This window comes from Salmo salar, chromosome ssa14, assembly GCF_905237065.1.
Source record: "Salmo salar chromosome ssa14, Ssal_v3.1, whole genome shotgun sequence".
NCBI classification, from domain to species: Eukaryota; Metazoa; Chordata; class Actinopteri; order Salmoniformes; family Salmonidae; genus Salmo; species Salmo salar.
In genome coordinates this window covers 21,478,443-21,502,213 of record NC_059455.1, presented here as the reverse complement: position 1 = coordinate 21,502,213, position 23,771 = coordinate 21,478,443, and the positions used below count along the sequence as shown (strand labels likewise).

At 32.5% G+C, this 23,771-nt stretch overlaps 1 protein-coding gene across 1 annotated transcript; it reads left to right on the top strand.

Annotated features, from left to right (window-relative positions):
* The first annotated feature begins 2,425 nt into the window (after positions 1–2,425).
* LOC106569062 (T-cell receptor alpha chain C region) lies at positions 2,426–23,253 on the top strand. The gene is made up of 5 exons (XM_045694085.1): positions 2,426–2,480; positions 21,952–22,134; positions 22,277–22,321; positions 22,443–22,550; positions 22,740–23,253. Exons 1-4 carry the CDS (start codon positions 2,441–2,443, stop codon positions 22,547–22,549), a joined length of 375 nt encoding a protein of 124 aa, XP_045550041.1. The 5' UTR covers positions 2,426–2,440; the 3' UTR covers position 22,550; positions 22,740–23,253.
* The last annotated feature ends 518 nt before the right edge of the window (positions 23,254–23,771 follow it).

The window sequence follows — 23,771 nt, the reverse complement described above, 5'->3', positions numbered from 1 at the left end:
AATTTGTCTTTTGCTAAGAAGTTTATGTAATGTGAGGTAATGTTGTGTGACTAGTGGTGGACTTAACAAAATCGTCTTTGGGAAAGGGATCAAACTTACTGTTGCTTCGAGTAAGTTAATTTTTCATAAATGTTTTAAAAATTCTAAAGTTTGTGTATTTTTCAGTGAAATGCTTTTAGCCTTAGATTGAGAACTAGTCTTTTGCAAAAATGTTTATGTAATGTGGGTTAATGTTGTGTGACTACTGATGGATTCAACAAAATCGTCTTTGGGACAGGCACAAAATTGAAAGTTGACTCAAGTAAGTTTATTTAATTAATCAAATGAGTGACTAAAACATTAATGTGGCCTATTTATATATATATTTACACAGGCAGACACTAAGTACAGTGTATTGACATAGTGTTACAAAGTACAACAGCTTTTATACCTGTTAAATTTTTTTGCTAATTGCTAATGTGCTATTTGTTTTTTATTCCACGAGTAGCCATAATCAGAGTTGAGGACAATTCCATTTCATTTCAGTCAATTCAGGTACTCATATAAAATTCCAGATCAAACATGAAAAAAGAATAATTGAAAATAATTAGCCGAATAGTTGATTGAAGTTAGTTCATTGAATGATTCACATTTGTGACTAAAACCTTAAGGTGGCTTATTTCTATAGTATTTACACAGGAAGACACTAAGTGTAGGAATATGGTTTAGTTTAGTTTATTAGGATCCCCATTATCTACTGAACATGCAACAGCTGCTCTTCCTGCGATCCACATAAAGAGTACCAATACATGACAAAGTACAGAACAGTAATAGACGAACGACATAATATATTACATTCATTTCAAAATACAATTAAAATAAGACTTATATATAGGAAAGACAACAAGAGACAACAAACACACTACTTACACACTATTCATACAGTATATACATATTCAGATTATTTTATACAGTGCAGTTAAAATAGATCTTTAGAAAGAGTCGCTGTGATACATGATTTTGTGATACAGAAGGTTGGCATTACAGTACTAAACTGTAATACCTGTTTTTTTTTGTGCCAATTAACTCTGAGATATACATTTTTATTCCAACAATGATTAATCAAAATCAGAGTTGGGGACCGATTACATTTCATTATAATCAATTCCGGTAAAAAAAGAAAGTCATATTTGAAACAAAAATGTTTTTTTTCATTTATTGAATTGCAATTTACTTTCATCTCCTAAATTGACCAAGTTGACCCTAACTTGTCAACATAGACCCTGCACAGTTTATGTACTGTGAATTCATACTGTGTGACTGCTGGAAGTGGTACCAAGATAATCTTTGGGAAAGGCACGAGATTAATAATTGAATCCAGTAAGTTCCTTTTTTTTGTGCATTGTGCCAGAAATCACCGTCTAAATGTAGTACTAGTTTCAACAGATTTAAGGTAGGATAAATACATAGGTTCTGAATGATCAAGGTTAATTAAAAAAATGTTGAGTGCATAGTGTTCTGCACTAATGCAAAACAAGTGAATATATGCAACCTGATGGAATTTGTCAAACAAAATACCAGCTAGTTCTTCATGAGTAATTAATAAGTGATCTAACATTGTGTGACAAGTGCGAACAAACTTATATTCGGTCACGTAAGTGTGCAACATAACATTATAAAAACATCAACAGGCCTACTAATGTTGATCATACTGGAATTGGAACAACAGTATTTACGTATAACCAGTTCCTCAACTTAAAATAAAGACAAAATAATCACCCAAATATTATTTGAATGTAACAGAAGCACTGTAGTTACAGCTTTGTTTAGTTGTATTTTATTGCAGCTCACTAAAATCTGTCTTGTTACTGTGTAAGAAAAGGTCCTTCATAGATATTGTTCAAGGCAGATGCATTGTGTGACTCAAACAAGTAGGAAAGTAATCTTTGGAACAGGGACCAAACTAATTGTTGAAATCAGTAAGTATTACATCAATAATTTGTCTTTAGCGCCCCAAACATGCAGAAAAATAGTAGTTTGTGACATTGCCATGTCCCTTCGGTCCAACACACCAAGTCATTTTTTCATCTTATTGATATGGTAACATAAAGGCTCACAACAAGAAGTACTTACTGGGAAATAATGTGATTCCAAATCAAATGTTGAGTTCAAGGATCCATAGATCAAAGTTACTTTGCTTTGTAGTTAATGTACTGTTGGTTCATGTTGTGTGACTGCTGGTGGCAATTATAAAATTATCTTTGGGAGAGGCACACAACTGATAGTTGACTCAAGTAAGTTAATTTTTGATATTGCTCTAATATTGTCGAAAACAATTCCTGTGTACATGTTTCAGTGTGTTTTTCCATTAAAGTTTAGCATTATTAGAGGATGAACAAGTCTATTGCCAGAAGGTTTATGTAATGTGAGTTCTAGTCGTGTGATTGCTGAGGGCTTAAAAATGATCTTTGGATCAGTCACAACATTGATAGTCGACTCAAGTAAGTTCATTTAATAAAAAAACATACGTAATGTTGAGGAAATGGAACAAAGTTGAATGTCAACTCAAGTAAATGCACAAACTGCACATACAAATGCACAAGCTACACATACATTGTCAATCCTTTTAGGATAGCTACCAATTGATAGTATTTGCAAACATTACTGCATCAATTATCCATAACACCACAGACTATGTAGTAGCTAGTAATGTACATGAGAAAAACTGCATAGGTTTAATATAGAAACAGAAGTTATCCTGTTGACTTACATTGTAAGTTATGGTAACTCAGAATCAATTTGAGTTGAAAAAACGAAGCAATTTATACTTTCAAGTTTTAAATATATAAACCATGACAGTGATAGTTTTTGCTCAGCCTGTTGTTAGTGTGTGTATGCTGGAGGAGGAAAGTTCATCTTTGGCAGTGGAACATCACTGTTTGTAGAAACACGTAAGAAACCATGTTTATTTAGGCTTTGATTGAAAATACCTACAGTAGGGTTGCAGAAGACAACTAAAGCAGCAATTTGTTCTTAGCATTAAATACGCAATTACAAAGAGTGGACGTTAAAATTATGTCTGATGAAAAATACTAGTTTGATAGTAGTTGTTCTATTCCGACAAGTTCAGTGTCATTTGAAATATGTTCTTAATTCACCAATCCTGACAATCCATATTCCTAATGATGTATTTGCTTACTGGTAAATATCAAACATTGTGTGACTGTTGGAGTCAACAGAGTTGTTTGGGCATGGGACAATGTTGACGGTGAATTCATGCAAGTGCATAAACAAGATAGTGGTGTATTGCGTTTTAAGAATGGCTTTCAGTATTCACACAAAAAATACATTATGAAATAGCAATAACACAATTAAGAGTAGTTGCTACTTGGTAACTCTGGTCTCTCTGTGATCGTTTTTGTTGAGACAGTTTTTAGTGTGTGAATGTTGGAGCAGGAAAGCTCATCTTTGGGAGTGGAACATCCCTATCTATAGAGACAAGTAAGACACAAAAAATATTAAATCAATCAAGTTTTTTGTTGTTGTCCTATTTGCCTCCTTTTTGCCTTGATAAATAATTATGAAGGACCTTTTCTGACACAGCAACAGCCCAGATCTTAGTCAGCTTCAACAACATGTCATTTTATATACAAAGCAAGAACTATAAGTAACTTTCATCTCATCTAAGTCATGTTGAACTTTCAATCAATAGGCTATGTTGATGTGATACCAATGAGTAGGCTATTTTACACATTGGACATAGGCTGAAGAGTGATTCAATATGCAATTGGTTTGATTCAGAGATTTCATTTTGATATACCTAATGTTATTACAGTATACAGGCTGCAAACAGTACGTTTTTGGTTAAGGCCCAAGCATTGTGTGACTGACTCTGGACTGGGGAAGGTCATTTTTGGAGCAGGAATTGAATTGGTCATTGAAACCAGTGAGTAATTCCTGACCTTGGTTGATTCACAATACTTTAGGGTGATGATTTATGGCAATGATAATTGAACTCAATGTGTTGGAAGGGAAAATATCAATAACCCACATTCGTTTGATTTAAAAACAGTATCCCACTTCACAAACATTTTTAAGTTAAATATTTATGAGTGGTCCCAACCCCTTTAGTGAAACAGTGTTTCTGTTATGCTATATGCTACTGTGTGAATGATGGGACGGGAACGGGAAAACTCATCTTTGGAAGGGGAACCACACTGTCAATACAATCTAGTAAGGAACTTAATTTAACTCACTATTTCACATTTCTGAAATCTTTACTTAGAAGAAGCAAATTGTTGAATCTGATACTTACATTTTTTTTTTTACCTTTATTTAACTAGGCAAGTCAGTTTAGAAGTTTAGATTCTTATTTACAATGACAGCCTACCGGGGGCAGTGGGTTAACTGCCTTGTTCAGGAGCAGAACGACAGATTTTTACCTTGTCAGCTCAGGGATTCGATCTTGCAACCTTTTGGTTACTAGTCCAAAGGTCTAACCACTAGGCTACCTGCCGCCCCAGGCTTCCCCAGGTAGCCTAATAGGAATCAAATAGAACCATAGTTTCTAGATTCTGTGAAAAACTCTTCATTTTAATCTGATTACTAAATTGGTGAAAATTGTTATTTGTCAGGCTTGTTGTATAGTGTGGAACCCAGAAATTCCTATTTTGATCTGGAACTAAACTATTCATTGAGACAAATGAATGCTTCTAGCTGATTATACACAGGAGATACTGTATACACTTTCTATTGTAAAAAATAACACAAATTATACTATCCCACTACTATAATGTGTTTATACTGTATATTTACAGTGCAGACACCCAAATAATCAATGTAATCCAAGCAAACTGCCATGATTTTGTGTTATAAACTGTAGATCAGTTATATTATCTCCTTTGTAATACATTGTTGTTAAAATTGCATAATAACTTCTACCAGTCATTGCTAAGAGATGCAACACTGTGACTTGTGGAGACAAACACATATATTTGGACTTGGCACAAAGATGATATGTACAAAAAAGGAATGCAAAAACTATCTTTCACTTCTTCCAACAAGAGAAAGTCAATACTTTAAAATGCTTGTTTGATACACAATCATTCAACAGTATTTAGATATAGTTGATGTAAATGTCCTCGTAGACTCAATTCCTTGCTTTCTAAAGCAATTCAGTGTTTTCATTAAAAGTTTCAAGAAATGTTCAAACTAAATAGGCCTCTGATCTGATATATTTACCCACTGTCTAAACACTTACAATAATACATTTAGTAACCATTTATATGGAAATGATGCTGCAGATGCATTTATGGATGCTCTTTGAACCATCAAACAATTACAACCTGGAGTAGGTTCTTGTTGAGTACTAATTCAATGTGTGAATGATAACAACTGGAAAGTCATATTTGGAGCAGGAACTAAATTGATCATTGAAAGAAGTGAGTCTTTTTTAAATTAAACATTCATTTGACAGCAGCAACAAACCTTTTGTTTGTTTATAACTTATAAAAAAACAAGTATTACAACTTTTTCAATGTGTGAATGATAGATGGGTCAAAATCTACTTTGGGATGGGCTGATTGTAATAGACAATTGTATTACTTTTATCATAAATTAGTAAAGCAATGAGCATGTTAACTTGACAAAACAGATATTGAAAATACATCTTAATGATCAAATGTTCAATCAAGTCATGTTAACAGATGAGGTTTTTGTAATGAGGCCATTGTCTGTGTGAATGCTGGATATAAGATCATATTTGGAGTTGGAACCCAACTAATTGTACAAGCAAGTAAGTTGAAGAAAAATGAATTGCTGCTAGTACCTTCACTAATTTCATTTGTCGAAAAGGGTTTTCATATGAGCATTTTTTACTTTTAATTGATTCATGATAAGTTAAAAGGATAGTGAAAAAAATAAAATAAGACAAAGATCAAAACTTGTTAAAATGACCAAATGAAATTATTATCAAGTATAATGACAATATATGAGCTATTGTGTACGATTAATAACTTTGAAACTTTAATTGTAGGCGAGAACAAAGCCTTTAAGCCTTTGAGTGTGAACTGAAATATTCAACCCTTGACCGATTAATGAATCAATTAGTGAAGAACCTCATCCAAATATATGCATTTTTGAGAATGGCAGAGCACAGGAGTGCTTTAATGGGAAAAACTGTTCCATTCACATTCTACAAAAGAGTTTATGTACTGGAGAAAAGTATTGTGTGAATTCTTGAAATGACAAAATAACCTTTGGGAGCGGCACAAAATGTATAATTGATTCAAGTAAGTTAGTTTATTTTACTAGTAATACTTTTATAGTACCTGGTATTTCAAAATATCAACATTGACAATTAAAATAATCTTCTAAGCAAATATTGGATGCAGACTAAAGATTGATTCAATATCTAATTGGTTTAATATAGTCAAGGAATAAAGCTGATCATTAACTCAAGTAAGTAAAAACACATTCTAAAAGGTAAGATTAATCATAGTTGAGTCATTTAAGAATACAATAACAAGAATACAACAACAAATGATACAACAGTGTATTCACTATGTGAATGTTGATTATGGTGAGTTAGAACTCTGCTGTTGGGGGTCTGCTGTTTTTGTTAAGTCTTTAGTTAGTGTGTGAATGCTGGCGGACAAAAGCTGATCTTTGGAAGTGGAACAACAGTTTTTGTGGAATCAAGTAAGATTTAAAACAGATATTACTACTGTAGCTCATACTTATACCAATCCTTCAATTTAAAATGGGAATGGGGCTAATTTATCTTTCACATACGTCCATTTATTGGGAACCAGCCCCAACATGTAGGCTAAATTACCGGTTAAGTCTCAGTCTGACTACTTACAGTACATATATGTGTTGTAAACTGGTATTATTAAGCCCAAGCAGTTCTAAATGCAATGTCTTACAGCTTCCTAAATGTTCTCCAAAGAGGACCTCTGGAAGTGGCATTGATTATTTTTCTGGGAACATTACTCCAAATCAAATCAAATGTTATTGGTCGCATACACATATTTAGCAGATGTTATTGTGGGTGTAGTGAAATGCTTGTGTTCCTAGCTCCAACAGTGACTTAATATCTAACAATTCACACCAATACACACCAAAAAATTAAATAATGGAATTAATAAATATGTAAATAATGTGTCATTATCCTGATGAAATGCTGCAGAATATGGTTTAATAGATATTTTACATCACTGCAAGTAGATTACAGATCTGCAATTCAGATAAAGACAAAATAATCATACTTTGGACTATTTTCAAGGTATTATTTCAGTGAATCGTCCACTTATTAGAAGACATTCTAGGTTTATGCTATGTGGGTTCTTGATGTGTGACTCTTGGATCCTACAAAATCCTATTTGGAACAGGCACAAAAGTAATAGTTAACTCAAGTAAGTTCATTTTCAATATTGTGTTAAAGATCGTTTGGACAAATCACATCATTAGGTAATTAATTGAAATGCAAAAGACATTCAGATTTGAAAGTGATCCAATAGTGTAAAATCAGTCTTTAAAAATGGTACCAAAATAAAACTTTCTGTTGAGTGACCCACATAGTTGTAACTGACTATATACAAGGTATTGTTTCAGTGAACAAATCAATTCAATATCAGATGAGAACGTTATTTTGCTAAGAGGTTTATGTAATGTGGGTTCTTGTTGTGTGAATACGAATGGATTCAAAATCATCTTTGGGACAGGCACACAATTAATAGTTAACTCAAGTAAGTTCATTTTCAATTCAAATCCATTTAGGAGGTTATTCTGAACTGAGGTGAAGTACTGTAAAATAGCCTACTCTATGGTATCGCATCAACATAGCCTATTGATTGAATGTTTAACATGACTTAGACGAGATGACAGTTACTTGTAGTTCTAGCTTTATACTTAAAATTACATGTTGTTGAAGCTGACAGAAAAGATCTGTGTCAGAAAAGGTCATTCATAGTTATTGTTCAAGGCAAAAAGGAGGCAAATAGGACAAATATGAGGCAATATGGATGAATATGCAATTGATGTGAAATCCATATCTTAAAGAGCCATTTCAAAGTGACCCAATGTGTATAAAATCATATCAAACTGATCCACACAGTGTTACCATTTACAATCTGTTTCACAGTGATTCAACAAAATCCTATTTGGAACAGGCACAAAATTTACCGCTGATTTGAGTAAGTTCATAAAAAAATGATCTAAACTGTCTAAAGAGTTTCAGTGAAATGCTCTTAGCCTTAGAACATGAACTAGTATTTTGCTAAAAGGTTTATGTAATGTGGGTTTATGTTGTGTGACTGCTGATGGATTCAACAAAATCATCTTTGGGACCGGTACAAAATTAATAGTTTACTCAAGTAAGTTCATAAAAAAATATATACATATATTTATTTTTAAAGGTGGCCTGTTTACATAGTATTTACACATGCAGACTTCAATTACAGTTTAGTAACATGTTGTTGCATGGTACTTCAGCTGTTACACCTGTTATGTTTTTGAGCCAATTGATACTGTGCTATTAGTTTTTATTTAAACTATGAGTAGCCAGAATCAGATGTGGGGCCCATTTCATTTCGGGCAATTGAGGTACTAAAATAAAATTCCAGATCAAGAGTTGAAAAATCATAATTGAAAACTAATGTCCCTTCTAAATGATTGGATTGTAACTTACTTACATCTCCTGAATTGGTCAAATTGACTCTAACTTGTCAACATAGAGCCTGTACAGTTTATGTAATGTGAATTCATACTGTGTGACTACTGGAGGTGGTTACAAGATTGTCTTTGGGACAGGCACAAGATTAATAATTAAATCCAGTAAGTAAAAAAAAGTTCCTTGTGCCAATAATCAGTGTCTACATATTGTACTAGATTCAACAGATCACAAGATGTTAAGATAAATACATGGCTATTGAATGATCCAGGTAATTCAAATGTTGTGCACTATAGTGTTGTGCACTAACGTAAACCAAGTCAATGTATGGAAACTGATATATTTATATAAGTAGTTCTCTATGAGTAATTGCTAAGGGATCTAGCACTGTGTGACAAGTGCGAACAAAGTCATATTCGGTCAAGGAATAAAGCTGACCATTGACACACGTAAGTGCAAATGCAATTTAAAAGATTGGATTAATCATGGTTCTGCAACATAACATTATGAAAACATATGAATATTGGAATAAGCGGAACAACAGTATATAAAACAAGATTAACTAGTCTTTTGTCAAAAGGCTTATGTAATGTGGGTTCTAGTTGTGTGACTACTGATGGCCTAAAAATCATCTTTGGATCAGGCACAAAATTAATTGTTGACTCAAGTTAGTTCAATTATTTCAATATTAATGTAGTGTTGGAGAAATGGAACAAAGTTGACTGACAATTCACATACAAATGCACAAACTACACATTGTCACATATTTTAGCTGCCAATGTATAATATGTGCCAAAAACATAAAGTAATACTGTATCTCATATGTCCATGACCCCACTAACTACTCATATGTAGCATCTGGTAATCTGCACTGTAAAAACTGCATTGCTTCAACGTAAAAACAGAAGTTACTTGGCTGTCTAAATGTTCAAGTTGTCAATTCGGAGAACCAAGTTAAGTTGACAAAACTAAGTCATAAAGTACTAGTGACATTATAACATACAAGTTAATCCAACTTAACATTAAGTCAAGTTCAACTAGCTAAAACATTTACAGTGATAGTTTTTGCTCAGCCTGTTGTTAGTGTGTGTATGTTGGAGGAGAAAAGATCATCTTTGGCAGTGGAACATCACTGTTTGTAGAAACAAGTAAGAAACCATGTTGAAATGTAATTTAGTTGATGTGGCTTTGATTTGAAAGACTTACAGTAGGATTGCGTAAGACAACTGAAGCATTAAATAGGCAATTACAAGTTGAGTGTCAATTTGAAATATAGACTTAATTCTCACATCGTGGCAATCCAAATTCCTAATCATGTATTTGCTTAGATAACAAACACTGTGTGTCTGTTGGGGTCAGAGTTGTTTTTGGGCGTGGAACAAAGTTGACGGTCAATCCAAGTAAGTGCATAAACAAGATAGCGACGTGGATTATCATAAACGTATTGCATTTTATGAATGACTGTCAGTATTTGCACAAAAAAAGAAGCTATCAATTATCAATAACTCCATTAAGAGAAGTCGCTCCATGGTGACTCTGGTCTCTGTGATTATTTTTGTTGAACTATTTTTAGAGTGGGAATGTTGGAGTGGGAAAGCTCATCTTTGGGAGTGGAACATGACTATTTGTAGAGACAAGTAAGACATCAAATCTAGGCTTAGGTATTAGGATTAATTGATTTACTAGCTTGATCGCATTGACCGTGGCGCAAGTGTAGATTGTGGAAGTCAACATTCTGTTGACTGTCATAACACATGTCTGGTGCCAACAATTGCTGAGACACCAAATGTACTTTAATCAAGAGTGAGCAAAGTCATCAAATTAGTTTGTTTAAAAAATCCATAAAAAAATGAATGCATTATCTTACAATTAAAACATTGATGAGTGTACCAACCCCAAACATTGTGAAATAGTGTTTCTGTTATGCCATATGTTACTGTGTGAATGATGGAACTCGAGGGTTGAACTTTGGAACTGGAACAACACTGTCAATACAATCTAGTAAGGAGACAAATGTCATGTATTTCAAATTTATGGAAATGTTTATTTAGAAGAAACACTGGCTCAAAGTCCATGTACATCTACATTTAGTGGAATCTGACAATAGGAATCGAATACAACCATTCCCAAATCCATGTCCAAATCAAAAATGTTGATTCTGTGACAAGCCATGTGTTTTTAACTGATTACTAAATTGGGGAAGATGGTTATTGGTCAGGCTTGATGTATTGGATGACTGCTTTTGGAATCCAGAAAGTCCTATTTGGATCTGGAACTAAACTGGTCATTAAGACAAGGGAGTGCTTCTAGCTGATTATACACATAATATATTTGATATGCTTTGTCTTGTCAAAAATATCACCAATTATAGTATCCCACTACTAACATGTATGTTTTATATGTTTAAAGTGTAGACACCCAAAGATGAATCAATGTACTCTTAATTGGACAATATTCCAACCAAACTACTATAATTAGTAAGTCACTAATCCTTTGTGATACATTTTGTTTAAATGACATAATAACTTGAACCAGTAATTGCTAAGAGATGCAACATTGTGTGACTTATGAAGCCGACAAATTTATATTTGGACTTGGCACAAAGATTACGGTTTATTCCAGTAAGTATTCCAAATAGAATCAACTGAACATCAAAAAGATATACAAAAATGGAATGTAAAAACGCACAAAGGTGTCAGTGTTTTTTTGATTGGCCATACTTACTGTGTGAATGATGGAACATGGAAGCTGATCTTTGGAGGTGGAACACAACTAAATGTAGAATCTAGTAAGACTATCTTTCACCTCTTTCGCAAAGAGACTGTTGATTCTTAAAAGCCATGTTTGTTATGTAAACATTTAGGATAATAGTATTTACACATGGTTGATGTAAATGTCTTCATAGACACTAGAAAGCATGCAATCTCAAAGTCTTCTAAAGGAGATATATGAACAGGGAAAAGTAAGAATCAAAACAATCAACATTCAATTCGTTGCTCTCTAAAGTGATACAAAGAAGTGCTTTTAAGAAATAAAACTTTTCATTAAATATGTTTAAAAAAATAGTCAAACAAAATAGAATAGTGATCTGAACGATCACACAATTATAACCTGGAATAGATTGTGGAGTAGGTTATTGTTGAGTACTAATACAATGTGTGAATGGTAACAACCGTAAAGTAATATTTGGAGCAGGAACAAAATTGATAATTGAAACAAGTGAGTATTTTTTCTAATAATATGAATTTGTCAGCAGCAACAAACCTTTTGTTGGTTCATTTGTTGTGATGCAGCTGGCATGTAAACTTTCAAATTATGTGAACAATGGACGGAACAAAATCTACTTTGGTGCGGGCATAAAAGTTATTATTCAGCCAGGTTGTAATTGACAAACAAAATAGGATAGTGATCTGATATTTTTACCCACTGTCCAAGCAAATTTAGTATAATACTTTTAGTAACCATTTATCTGGAAATTATTCTATAGATGCATTTATTGATGTTCGATAAACTATCATACAATTATAACCTGGAGTAAACTGTGGAGTAAGTTATTGTTGAATACTAATTCAATGTGTGAATGTTAATAATTGGAAAGTAATATTTGGAGCAGGAACTAAATTGATAATTGAATCAAGTGAGTATTTTTCAAATAAGTATAATTTTACAGCAGCAACAAACAATTTGTTGGTTTATTTGTTATGATGCATTTGGTTTTCACATTTTCAAATTATGTGAATGATATATGGAACAAGTCTACTTTGGGCTGGGAACTTGTTCAGCCAGGTTAAAATTGTATGACATTTATCAGAAATAAATGAAGCACTGAGAGTATTGACAATCTTGATAAAATATATATGGAAAATAAATCTTACTGTAGGCCTATGATCAAATGGTTAGTCAAATCATGTCAACAGGTAGTGTTTTTGTCATGAGGCCATTGGCTGTGTGAATACTGGAAATAAGATCATATTTGGAGTCGGAACCAAACTAATTATACAAGCAAGTAAGTTGATGAAAAGTATGCAAAATTACTTGTTTCAAACATTTTATAAGGTTCAATAAATTGTGATTTAGGATTTTCACATTAACTGTTTCTCTTAATTAATGCATTAGGTTAAAAGGATAGGGAAAATAGAGATCTCCAAATTATAAGAAAAAAAACATGTTAAAATGACAAGGTAAAACATATAATGGAATTAGCCTTATTGTCTGAGTATGAACAAAAATATTCAATACTACTTTTAAGTGTAAAACATTGCTTACTAAGTTAGTGAACCACCTCATACAGCATTTCTACATGTTTGAGAATGTGTTTTTATGGGAAACATTATCCCATTGGTGTTGTTAAGGAAGGTTTATGCAATGGGGCAAAGTGTTGTGTGAATTCTGGATATGGCAAAATAACATTTGGGAGCGGCACAAAATTGATAATAGATTCAAGTAAGTTAATTTAATTGACTAGAAATACAATTATTTTATATTTCAAGATGTGATATTTCAATAAAGGCAGTCCCTTATTGTGGGATACCTGTGTTACTCTTACTATGCAATTATAAAGTAATCACTAAATGACTATTTAACAACATGTTAATGATGTGATATGCTGTTACTAGTGCAATTACATTGTTACTACAGAAGTGTTACCAACTCCAGTTGAAAAATCTATTAGAAGATTAATCATAACTATTGATTGAATGAGGTGATTATTTCTAGTTCACATCTCTAAACTACTAGATCTTTAAATCATACATTTTCAGTTTGGAATTTCCATTAAACAGCTATCATTGTTGGGTTGTTTTTGCAACCAGAGATATCATTGTGTGAATAGCAACTTAAACAAAATAACATTCGGATCTGGAACAAAAGTTGTCGTCTTGTCGAGTAAGTGCAATATCAACATAGCAATAAGTAATACTAGCTACTGTATATTTGTACTGTCTAAACCCATTCATATTTGATATTATATCAGTAGACTACACACTGTACAGCATTGTAAGCAACAAATGTATATATCAATGAGCAATTTAACTATTCATGTAGACCTCCAACCATTAACCAATACGCATCAGACCCAAATCAATATTATCATGTTCCTGATAGTTATACCTTGAAGTCACAAAGTATACATGAAAAGTATACATTAAGTCTGACAGAATAGATCTAAAGTTATTTTGACAAATACTAATGCTAAATCTCTCTGAACTTTGCAAATACTATAATACAATTATTATATTAATATTAGTGTAATTCACTAATTTTCTTCTGTAGAGCATATCTTATAAGTAGATCTTTAAAATATCAAGTTGCAGTTAAGTATTTAAGTTTTTGCAACCTGACATATCATTGTGTGAATACCAACAATATCAAAATCATATTTGGATTTGGTACAAAACTTGTTGTGCTGTCAAGTAAGTGTATATTGAAATAAGTATAACATTTTAAGTAATAAACCTTAATGTTTAGTTTTATATGACATTTCATCAGACTACAGTGTCGTTGTCAATAGATTTAAACATTTAAATAAATATCGTCGTTTTGCAATCGCACCACTTCAAAATATTATACTTTTTTAGATACAAAACTATTTTATATGTTAAATCGTTGAAAATCTCTTTATTACATTTTACTACAGTTTTCTTTGATGAAGCTAGATAGATCATCATAAATGTATTGCGTTTTAAGAATGGTTGTCAGTATCAATTACACCATTAAGAGTGGTCACTCCATGGTGACTCTGGTCTCTCTGTGATCGTTTTTGTTGAGACAGTTTTTAGTGTGTGAATGATGGAGCAGGAAAGCTCATCTTTGGGAGTGGAACATCCCTATCTATAGAGACAAGTAAGAAACAACGTGGGGTTCAGATTTGTTGATTTACTAGGTTGATCTCGTCAAGTTTTGAAAAATAATTGTACTATAGCTCAATCAATCAACAATATTTTAATTGTCAACCTTCTAAACAAATATTGGACGTAGACTGAAGTGATTCAATATCTAATTGGTTTAACCCAGAGACTTCATTTTTATATACCTAACTTTACTGAAACAATTGAAGCTTTATTACAGTATACAGGCTGCAAACAGTACATTTTTGGTTAAGGCCCAATCATTGTGTGACTGACTCTGGACTGGGGAAGGTCATTTTTGGAACAGGAATTGAATTGATCATTGAAACCAGTGAGTAATTCCTGACCTTGGTAGATTCTGTTAATCACAGATGACGTAATACTTCAGGGTGATGATTTATGGCAATGTTAAGTGGACTCATTGTGTTTGAAGGGAAAATATCAATGATCCAAATTAGTTTGATTAAAAGCAGTATCCCACATGACAAACGTTTTTTAAAGTTAGACATTGATGAGTGGTCCCAACCCCTATAGTGAATCAGTGTTTCTGTTATGTCATATGTTACTGTGTGAATGATGGGACACGAAGACTAATCTTTGGAAGGGGAACCACTCTGTCAATACAATCTAGTAAGGAACTAAATTTCACTCACCATTTCACATTTCGGAAAATTGGAATCAAATACAACCATTGTTTCCAAATCAATGTCCAAGTCAAAGATGTTGATTCTGTGGAAAGTCCTGCATTTTAAACTGATTACACTAAATTGGGGGAGATGGTTATATTTACCTTGTCTTGTCAAAAATAACAAATTATTCTATCTCACAAGTATAACACATGTTGATAGCATTTGCATCCACTCAAAAATAAATCAATAATTGAAAATAATCCAACCAAACTACTATTATTTTGTACTATAAGTTGTAAATCACTAATGTGAACTCATTTGTTGTACATTTTGTTTAAATTAGAAAATACACTAACTTACGGCAGTAATTGCGAAGAGATGCAACCAAGTGTGACTTATGGAGCCAACAAACTTATAATAGGACTTGGCACAAAGATGACAGTTTATTCCAGTAAGTATTACAATTATATTCCGAGTACATAAAACAATGCATTCAAAAAGGCTTGTTTGTTACACAAACATTCAACAGTATTTAGATATGGTTACTGTAAATGTCCTCAGACACTCTAAAAAACAGGCAGTCTTTAAAATCAAAACAATCAACACTTAATTCCTTGTTTTCAAATGTAATACAGTGGATGATGTCTGTTAAGAAATTATTTCTACAATTAAATATTTCTAAACAAATTGACAAACAAAACAGGATAGTGATCAAATATATTTACCCTACTGTCCAAACACATTTTTATAATACATTTAGTAACCATTTATATGGACATTATTCTGTAGATGCATTTACGGATTTTCTATAAGCTATTACACAATTTGAACCTGGAATAGGTTGTGGAGTACGTTATTGTTGAGTACTAATACAATGTGTGAATGCTAACAACCGGAAAGTCATATTTGGAGCAGGAACTAAATTGATAATTGAAATAAGTGAGTATTTAATATATATTGATTTGACAGCAGCAATAAACCTTTATTGGGTTTACTTGTTACGATGCATTGGGTATTCACATTTTCAAATTATGGATGAATGATGGATGGAACAAAATCTACTTTCGGCAGGACACACAATTTATTTTTCAGCCAGGTTAAAATGTAATTACCTTTATCAGAAATAAGTGAAGCGGTGAGAGTTTTGACAATCTTGCCAAAATTGATATATAAAATAAATCTTATTGTAGGCCTATAATCAAATGGTCAGTCAAATCATGTTAACAGGTTGGGTTCTTGTAACGAGGCCATTGGCTGTGTGAATACTGGATATAAGATAATATTTGGAGTTGGAACCCAACTAATTATACAAGCAAGTAAGTTGATGAAAAATTCAAAAAATTACTTTGTTCAAACATTTTATTAGGTTCAATAGATTGTGGGTTTGGATTTTCACGTTAGCGCTTTGACTCTTAATTGATACATTAGGTTAAAATTATAGTGAAAATAGAGATTTCCAAATTTTAATAAAATACATGTTGAAATTATGAATTAAAACATATAATATGGAATATTTTTACAAAATAGGAACTGTTAGTTACACTTGACAGGTTTAAAATGTTATGTTAGGACCAAGCCTTTACATCCTTTAGTATGAACACAAATCTTCAATACTACTTCAAAGTGTTAAATATTGCTTAACAATATAGTGAACTACCTCGTACAACCACCTCGTACATTTGTGAACTACCTCGTACATTTTGAGAATGTGAGAACCCTGGAGTGTTTTCATGGGGAAAGTTATCCCATTGATGTTGTTAAGGAATGTTTTGCAAGGGGGCATAATGTTGGATATGGCATAATAACCTTTGTCAGTGTCACAAAATTGATAATAGAACAAAACTTGCTGTCCGGAACAAAACTTGTTGTCCTTTCAAGTATATCTACATAGTAGTAAGTAATACTAGATACGTTTGTGCTGTATTGTTTTACCAGATTCAAATTTGATACTATATCACTAGATATCAGTACACTACACACATCATTGTTACCAACATATTTCTATAACTGAATCTATTGCAATTCAACTATTCATGTTGTCCACCTACCATTCACCAATGCATATCAGACCCAAATCAATGTTATCATGTTGCTGATAATGAAATGTGAAATCTCTATAAAATGTATAATTCTAATTATGACATAATGATATATTAATATACTTTTAATTAATGTTCTTCTCTAGAGCATATCTAATAAGTAGATCTTAACATTAGATTTCTAATAAATTCTTTGCCGGGCTTTTTGGGGTCAGGTTTTTATAACCTGACCTATCATTGTGTGAATAACAACAACTTCAAAACCATATTTGGATCTGGAACAAAAGTTGTTGTCCTGTCACGTAAGTGTTAATTAAAATAAGTATTACATTTTAAATAATATAACTTTAGATGTTTTGTTATGACAGTGTCATTGTCAAAAGATTTAATCTTGCAAATAGATAGTCTCGATCTCAATCGCACCACTTAAAAATATTATTATTTTTAAATACAGAACTATTTTATATGTAAAATCTGTGAAAATCTCTATTATTTTTCCTACTACAGTTTTCATTTGATGTAGTTAGCTAAAGAAACGCTTATTGCTCACAGTTAATGCACTGTGTTAGTGGAACAGGAATCAATAAACTTTATTTCTGGAGCAGGAATAAAGATCACTATTGACACCAGTTTGTACTATATTTGAAACATCCTATGTAAAGCCTTAATTTTAGGGGATTTTACTGGCCCAGTAGTATTACAAATGACAATCAAAGTACTCCTTGCTTAGAATTCCACAGTTTTGTATTTCCAATATCAGAGGAACAAGTTGTAGTTCACTGAAGGCCGAACTGTATAATGAGATCATGGTGCATGACTTGAATGTTCATTCAAATCTCCCATTAAACCAATGCATGATTAACACAATATCCTATGCATGTGCTTGTATCTATAAGTTAATGATGCAATCCCTAATGGTCATATAGGAACAGATGGTGAAATGTAAAAACTGAAGATTGCTACACGAATGTCTTCATAAAGAAACCTGCCAAAGAAGTCAGGTGTTCAAGCAATACACCTGACACTGACCTTGTTAATGATGTATGAGGTGTTTGTAAATTGTTGTTCGGGGTATATAATTCGGCAAAATAATTTGGTTATTTTTCCATAACAAATTTGTCACAGAAACAAAAACAGTTTTTCGTGGGAAGGTCTATGTCTGTGTGACTAGTACTATTACACTTTTTCTTCAAACAAACAAATGACAAACTTTCATCATTATAGCGTACATTGGAATTGCCAAATGTGACAGCTAGCTTGATAACTGTCACATTATGGAGTGGAACTACAGGTGGTTCAATGAAATGCCACATCAGCATGTTCACAGCATAAAGCTAAAGTTGTTCTTCTAGCTATTTGTCTGGACCTACACATTCTTGCAAACTACAAATAATGGTTTTGAGTTGTAGAATAGGAACTTGGTTGACTAGCCAGCTACCACCATTTTGCCAATATCAGGCTGTCCATGTTGTATTTATATAAAAAAAGATTATATCAGTTAATGTTTGAAAGCACTTATAGATAGGTAAAGGCCATGTACAGTCAAAAACTAGATTTTTCTAGGTTTTATATATCTTTCCACACTGAGGTTGGAATAATACTGTGAAATTGTGAAAATTATGATAATGTCCTTTTAGTGTAAGAGCAGTTTGAAATTCCAGCCTGTTTTGGTGGGATGGAGTTTTGGCCTGACTGGTGACAACACCAGGTGATAAATTAGTTAAAAGACCAATAAGAAAGAGCGTTCCAAACCTCTCCACCAATAACAGACAGTTTTCAGTTTTCCCCTCCTGACTCAGAACACTCCCAGATAGTCCTAGCTAGATTCTTCCTTGAGAAACTGCTCTTAGCTAAGAAACAATTTTTGTTTCTTTTTGACCACTTTAACATCTTAATTGTTACCCAGAAGTTATTTGATTTCGAGATAAAAACGGCTGCATTGGACCTTTAATTGATGTAACATAATTCTTCATTTGAAAAGCTCTGCATTTAATTGATTCATTATAGGTTCAATTAATAGTAAGATAGAAAATAAGATAAAGATCAAATGAGACTATTAGAGTATAATGACATTATTTGAAGTTAAGCACTATTGCGTACAGTTCATGAGTTCAAAAATGTAATTGTGAGTGAGAACAAAGCCTTTAAGTCTTTGATTGTGAACAGAAATATTCAAACCTTGAACGATTAATGAATCAATTAGTCAACAACTTCATCCGAATTTATGAGAATGTCAGAGCCCAGGAGTTCTTTCATGGGAAAAGCCATTTCATTCACATGTTAGAGGGGGGTTTATGTAATGGGGAAAAGTGTTGTGTGAATTCTGGATTTGACAAAGTAACCTTTGGGAGTGGAACAAAATTAATAATTGATTCAAGTAAGTCAATTTGCTAGTAATACTTTACTATTATTCAGTATTTCAAGATTTGGTATTTCAATAAAGGCAATTCCTTGTTGTGGGGTAAACAAAATATTGTTCGGTTGTTTCTGCAACTGGACATATCATTGTGTGAATAACAACTTCAACAAAATCATTTTTGGACGTGGAACAAAATGTGGTGTTCTGTCGAGTAAGTGCAATATCTATATAGTATTATGTAATACTATTTACATTTGTACTACATTGTTTAAACAATTCATATTTGATAGTTTATCAGAGACTATACAACATTGTAAGCAACACATTTCTATAACTCCATTAACAATTCAGCTATTCATGTAGGCCGCTTATCATTAACCAACATGCATCCGACTCAAATGAATTTTATCATGTTATTCATAGCCAATTAAAGATGTGTGAAACTAAACATGAAGTCTGAGCAGATCTAAACTTATTTTGACCGATACTAAATCAGTAATGTGAGAACCTCAGTGTTGAAATGCTAAATCTCTGACCTTTGCAAATTCTAAATTCTAAGAGGAAACTGTACATACAATCTAGTTTGTTTTTGTAATGAGGCCAATGTCTGTGTGACAAGTGGATTCAAAATATCATTTGGAAATGGCATCCAACTAATTGTGCATTCAAGTAAGTTTATAATGTGTCTACGATAGTAGTAGCAGCTGTAGATGTAGTAGTAGCAGCAATAAATATTATAGAAAATATATCTTAAAAATGATGTATTGGTAACTTGGTAACATTTTACATTTAACTTGCTACTATATCTGTGAAGTAGGGCTGTAGTACCTATAATGATTATTGGTAGACATTTACACCTCATCGTTATTATAAGAATTACAACACATATAATTACAAAGCACACCATTTTAACAAATTGGTTTCACCTTCCATACTATGTTTTGTTTTTGTATGAGAATAAGTTATTGTGTGAATGAGTATCAGAAGATCACATTTGGTTCAGGAACCAAACTTGTCATTATGACAAGTAAGTTTAAAATGCCAGATCTTATCCAATTTGTAAGCTATTAGCTTTAAGTAAAAAATATTTCTAAGAGAATGTCAAAATCTCAACATCATCTGAAAATGGTGTAACAGTAGATCACAGTACAGTACGTCAGAGAAACATTATAAACATATTGCACACTGGCTAAAATAAAAAATAAATATTGTCAATTGCAATCTTGCCACAACAAATAGTCATTACTTGAAATACTAAACTACTTCATATGTACATTCCTTGAATTTAACATATTTACATATAATTTAGAATTGATCCAAAATTGAATGTATATATTCATCTTTATTTAAATTATGCTACAGATTTAATTTGATGTAGCTAGCTAACGATAAATGGTATTACTCACAGCTAATGCACTGTGAGTGAGTGGAACAGGAATCAATAAACTTGTTTTTGGAACTGCGGTAAAGATCACTATTGAGGCCAGTAAGTACTATATTTGAAACATCCTATGTAAAATCTTACTCTTACGTGATTTAAATGATTCAGTATTATTACAAACAAAGTATTTCTGCTTAGATCACCAAAGGTTTGTAATGTCTGTCTGAATCCGAATTTCAAATCATGGGGCATGACTCGAATTTTCAGTGAAATCTCCCATTAATTCAATATCCTAGCTTTTGTGCGTGCATCTATAAGTTAAGATGCAGCCCCTAGTGGTCATATAGGAACAGATAAAGTGTAAAAACTGGAGATAGCTACCTTGACTGCCACTTCATAAAGAAACCTGACAACTAGGCCAGGAGTTAAAGACATAAACCTGACACTGACCTTGTTAAGGGTGTACAGTATATGTTTGATATAATTGATGTTCGGGGTATATAATTCTCCAACATGATTTGGTTATTTTCCCGTAAGAAATCTGTTACAGAAACGAAAACAGGTTTTTGTGAGTAGGTCCATGTCTGTGACAATCTTTGGGTAAGGGATTACACTTTTTCTTAAAAAACGAATGAAAATGATAATTTAGCGTACATTAGAACAGCCAGTGTGACAGCTAGCTTGATAACGGTCTCATTTTGGAGTGTAGTTCAGTTAAATGCGGAATCAGCATGTTCACAGCATAAAGCTAAAGTAGTTATTCTAAACATTCTTGAAATTGAGAGATAATGGTTTTGAGTTGTAGAATCGGAACTTGGTTGACTAGCCAACTACCACCAATTTGCCAATATCAGTGTCCATGTTGTATTTTTTGAAAAATTGTTATATCAGTTCATTTTTTAAATGATCAGACATAGTTAACCGATGTAACATCATTCTTTATTCGACATGCTTTGCATTGTCATGATGCCACTATTTTGAATCCAACCAAGGTATTAGAAATGGAGGCCCAAGTTCTTAATAAATGTTTATTTTAATGTTTTACAGGAGAGAAACATGAGCCATCCTACTACACGTTGAACTCAAGCAATACCACAGCTTGCCTGGCTACAGATTTCAGCGCACACAAGGCTAATTCGAACTCGGAAGTCTTCAACAATACAGAGGCCACCAGAGTGAAAGGGGACAGCTACTACAGCCAGGTTGCCCTCGAAAAGAATTGCACTAAAGGTAAGTTTCAGATGATGCCAAATCACAGCATATTACCGTATGTATGTGCACTCATTGTGAACATCACTTGTGTAGATTAATATGACGATTATAAATGTTGCCACTATGATATACTTAACTATTTATTTTCTCTATTTGCCAGAAGATGGTTCAGAGAAATGTGAAGCAAACTGGTATTTTGACACAGGTACATATCAGAGCATTTACTCTCTTCATTTGTGATATGATCAAACGTCTCCAAAAAATATCACCCTATTTGGCACTTGTTACTTATAACATATTGATCACTATGGTATTTCCATTTCTAGATGCAAAGATCAACTTCCTATCCCTGACCATTCTGGGCCTGAGAATTCTGTTCCTGAAGACCATCGTTTTCAACGTGCTGATGACTCTTCGACTGTGGATGAGTTAGAGTGAGTTTCTCTTTACAACTGAATCTGCAAGGCATAACATGGTTTTGTGACTGAATATTTTCATGGAAAGGTATATTGTGAACAAGACAATGCCTTGTTTTCCAAGACTGATATTTAGCATGACACTTACCTCTGAACATCTGTATGTGTATATCATGCACTAATTTTATTTTATTTACATCTTTTCAGAAGATGTCTATCAGTCCCTCAAAGACAACACAAGAAATCCTTCCCAGAAGAACCTTTGAATTTAATTGTAATTACATTCTAACTGTAGGAAGTAGATTGCACTCATTGGAATCTCTTGATTGTCTGGAATGCCAAATACATCACTATCCTCCCAGACAGACTTTGGTTCAAATTAAGAATCCAACATTGATTTGCAGAAAATATGTCTGTTCAAGAATTTGTAAACATGTTCTTCAAGTCATAAATAAGATGTATTATAATTTGCTTATCTGTATATATATATATTTTTTTTTCTCCAACTGTTGTGACTTATGATAGTACATTAAAATGTCTTTGATTCTGCTCTCTTTGCTTGAAATATCATGAACCTCAATTTGTATTATTCTTTAGAGTAAAAATATATAGCTACATGTAACAGAAATATATAAGAAATTGTTCCTTATCGATATAAAAAACAGTCTGTAAAGTGTTTTGTTTTGATGAAAATATTAATTCAATAAATACATTTTATGAAGTTATTTGTTTTGTCTAAAGTTTGTAATGTATATTCAAAGTTGATTACATTTTTAGTTCTTATAGGTACTGTATTAGTTTTCACAAAAATCCTCCAAGTCATTTCCTTCATGCCTTCATTCCTTCATGATGAGTATACCTCATAATTCCTATTAATCAGGCAACACATGTCTGAATGTATTAGAGATACACCTAATGTACTAATCTAATATAAATGCTTTATAAATAAGCTTTTATTGCATATAACTTGTTACTCTAGTCTAGATGTTTATAAATGCAAGAATACCCATTTATTAACAGCACGTACACTACGTATTGATAGCGACAAATTTGTATATAATAAACAAGTTATATTACAATTATAGATTTATAATAACATTTTGATATTTTTATGAATCAAGTGGTTTTATTGTTGAATTTGTAGACGAAGAACTAAACCCCGAGTTGATTTGATCATTATACAGTATGTGCAGGGTTTCCAGGGTATACCAAAAAAGGCGGTATGAATGGAAAGTTAAA

Coding starts and splice junctions, on each gene's coding strand:
- LOC106569062 (XM_045694085.1), top strand. CDS start 2,441: ATGATCTTTGGATCAGTCACAACATTGATAGTCGACTCAA. Junction 22,135..22,276: donor CGAAAAGAATTGCACTAAAG/GTAAGTTTCAGA, acceptor TCTATTTGCCAG/AAGATGGTTCAGAGAAATGT. Junction 22,322..22,442: donor AAACTGGTATTTTGACACAG/GTACATATCAGA, acceptor TTCCATTTCTAG/ATGCAAAGATCAACTTCCTA.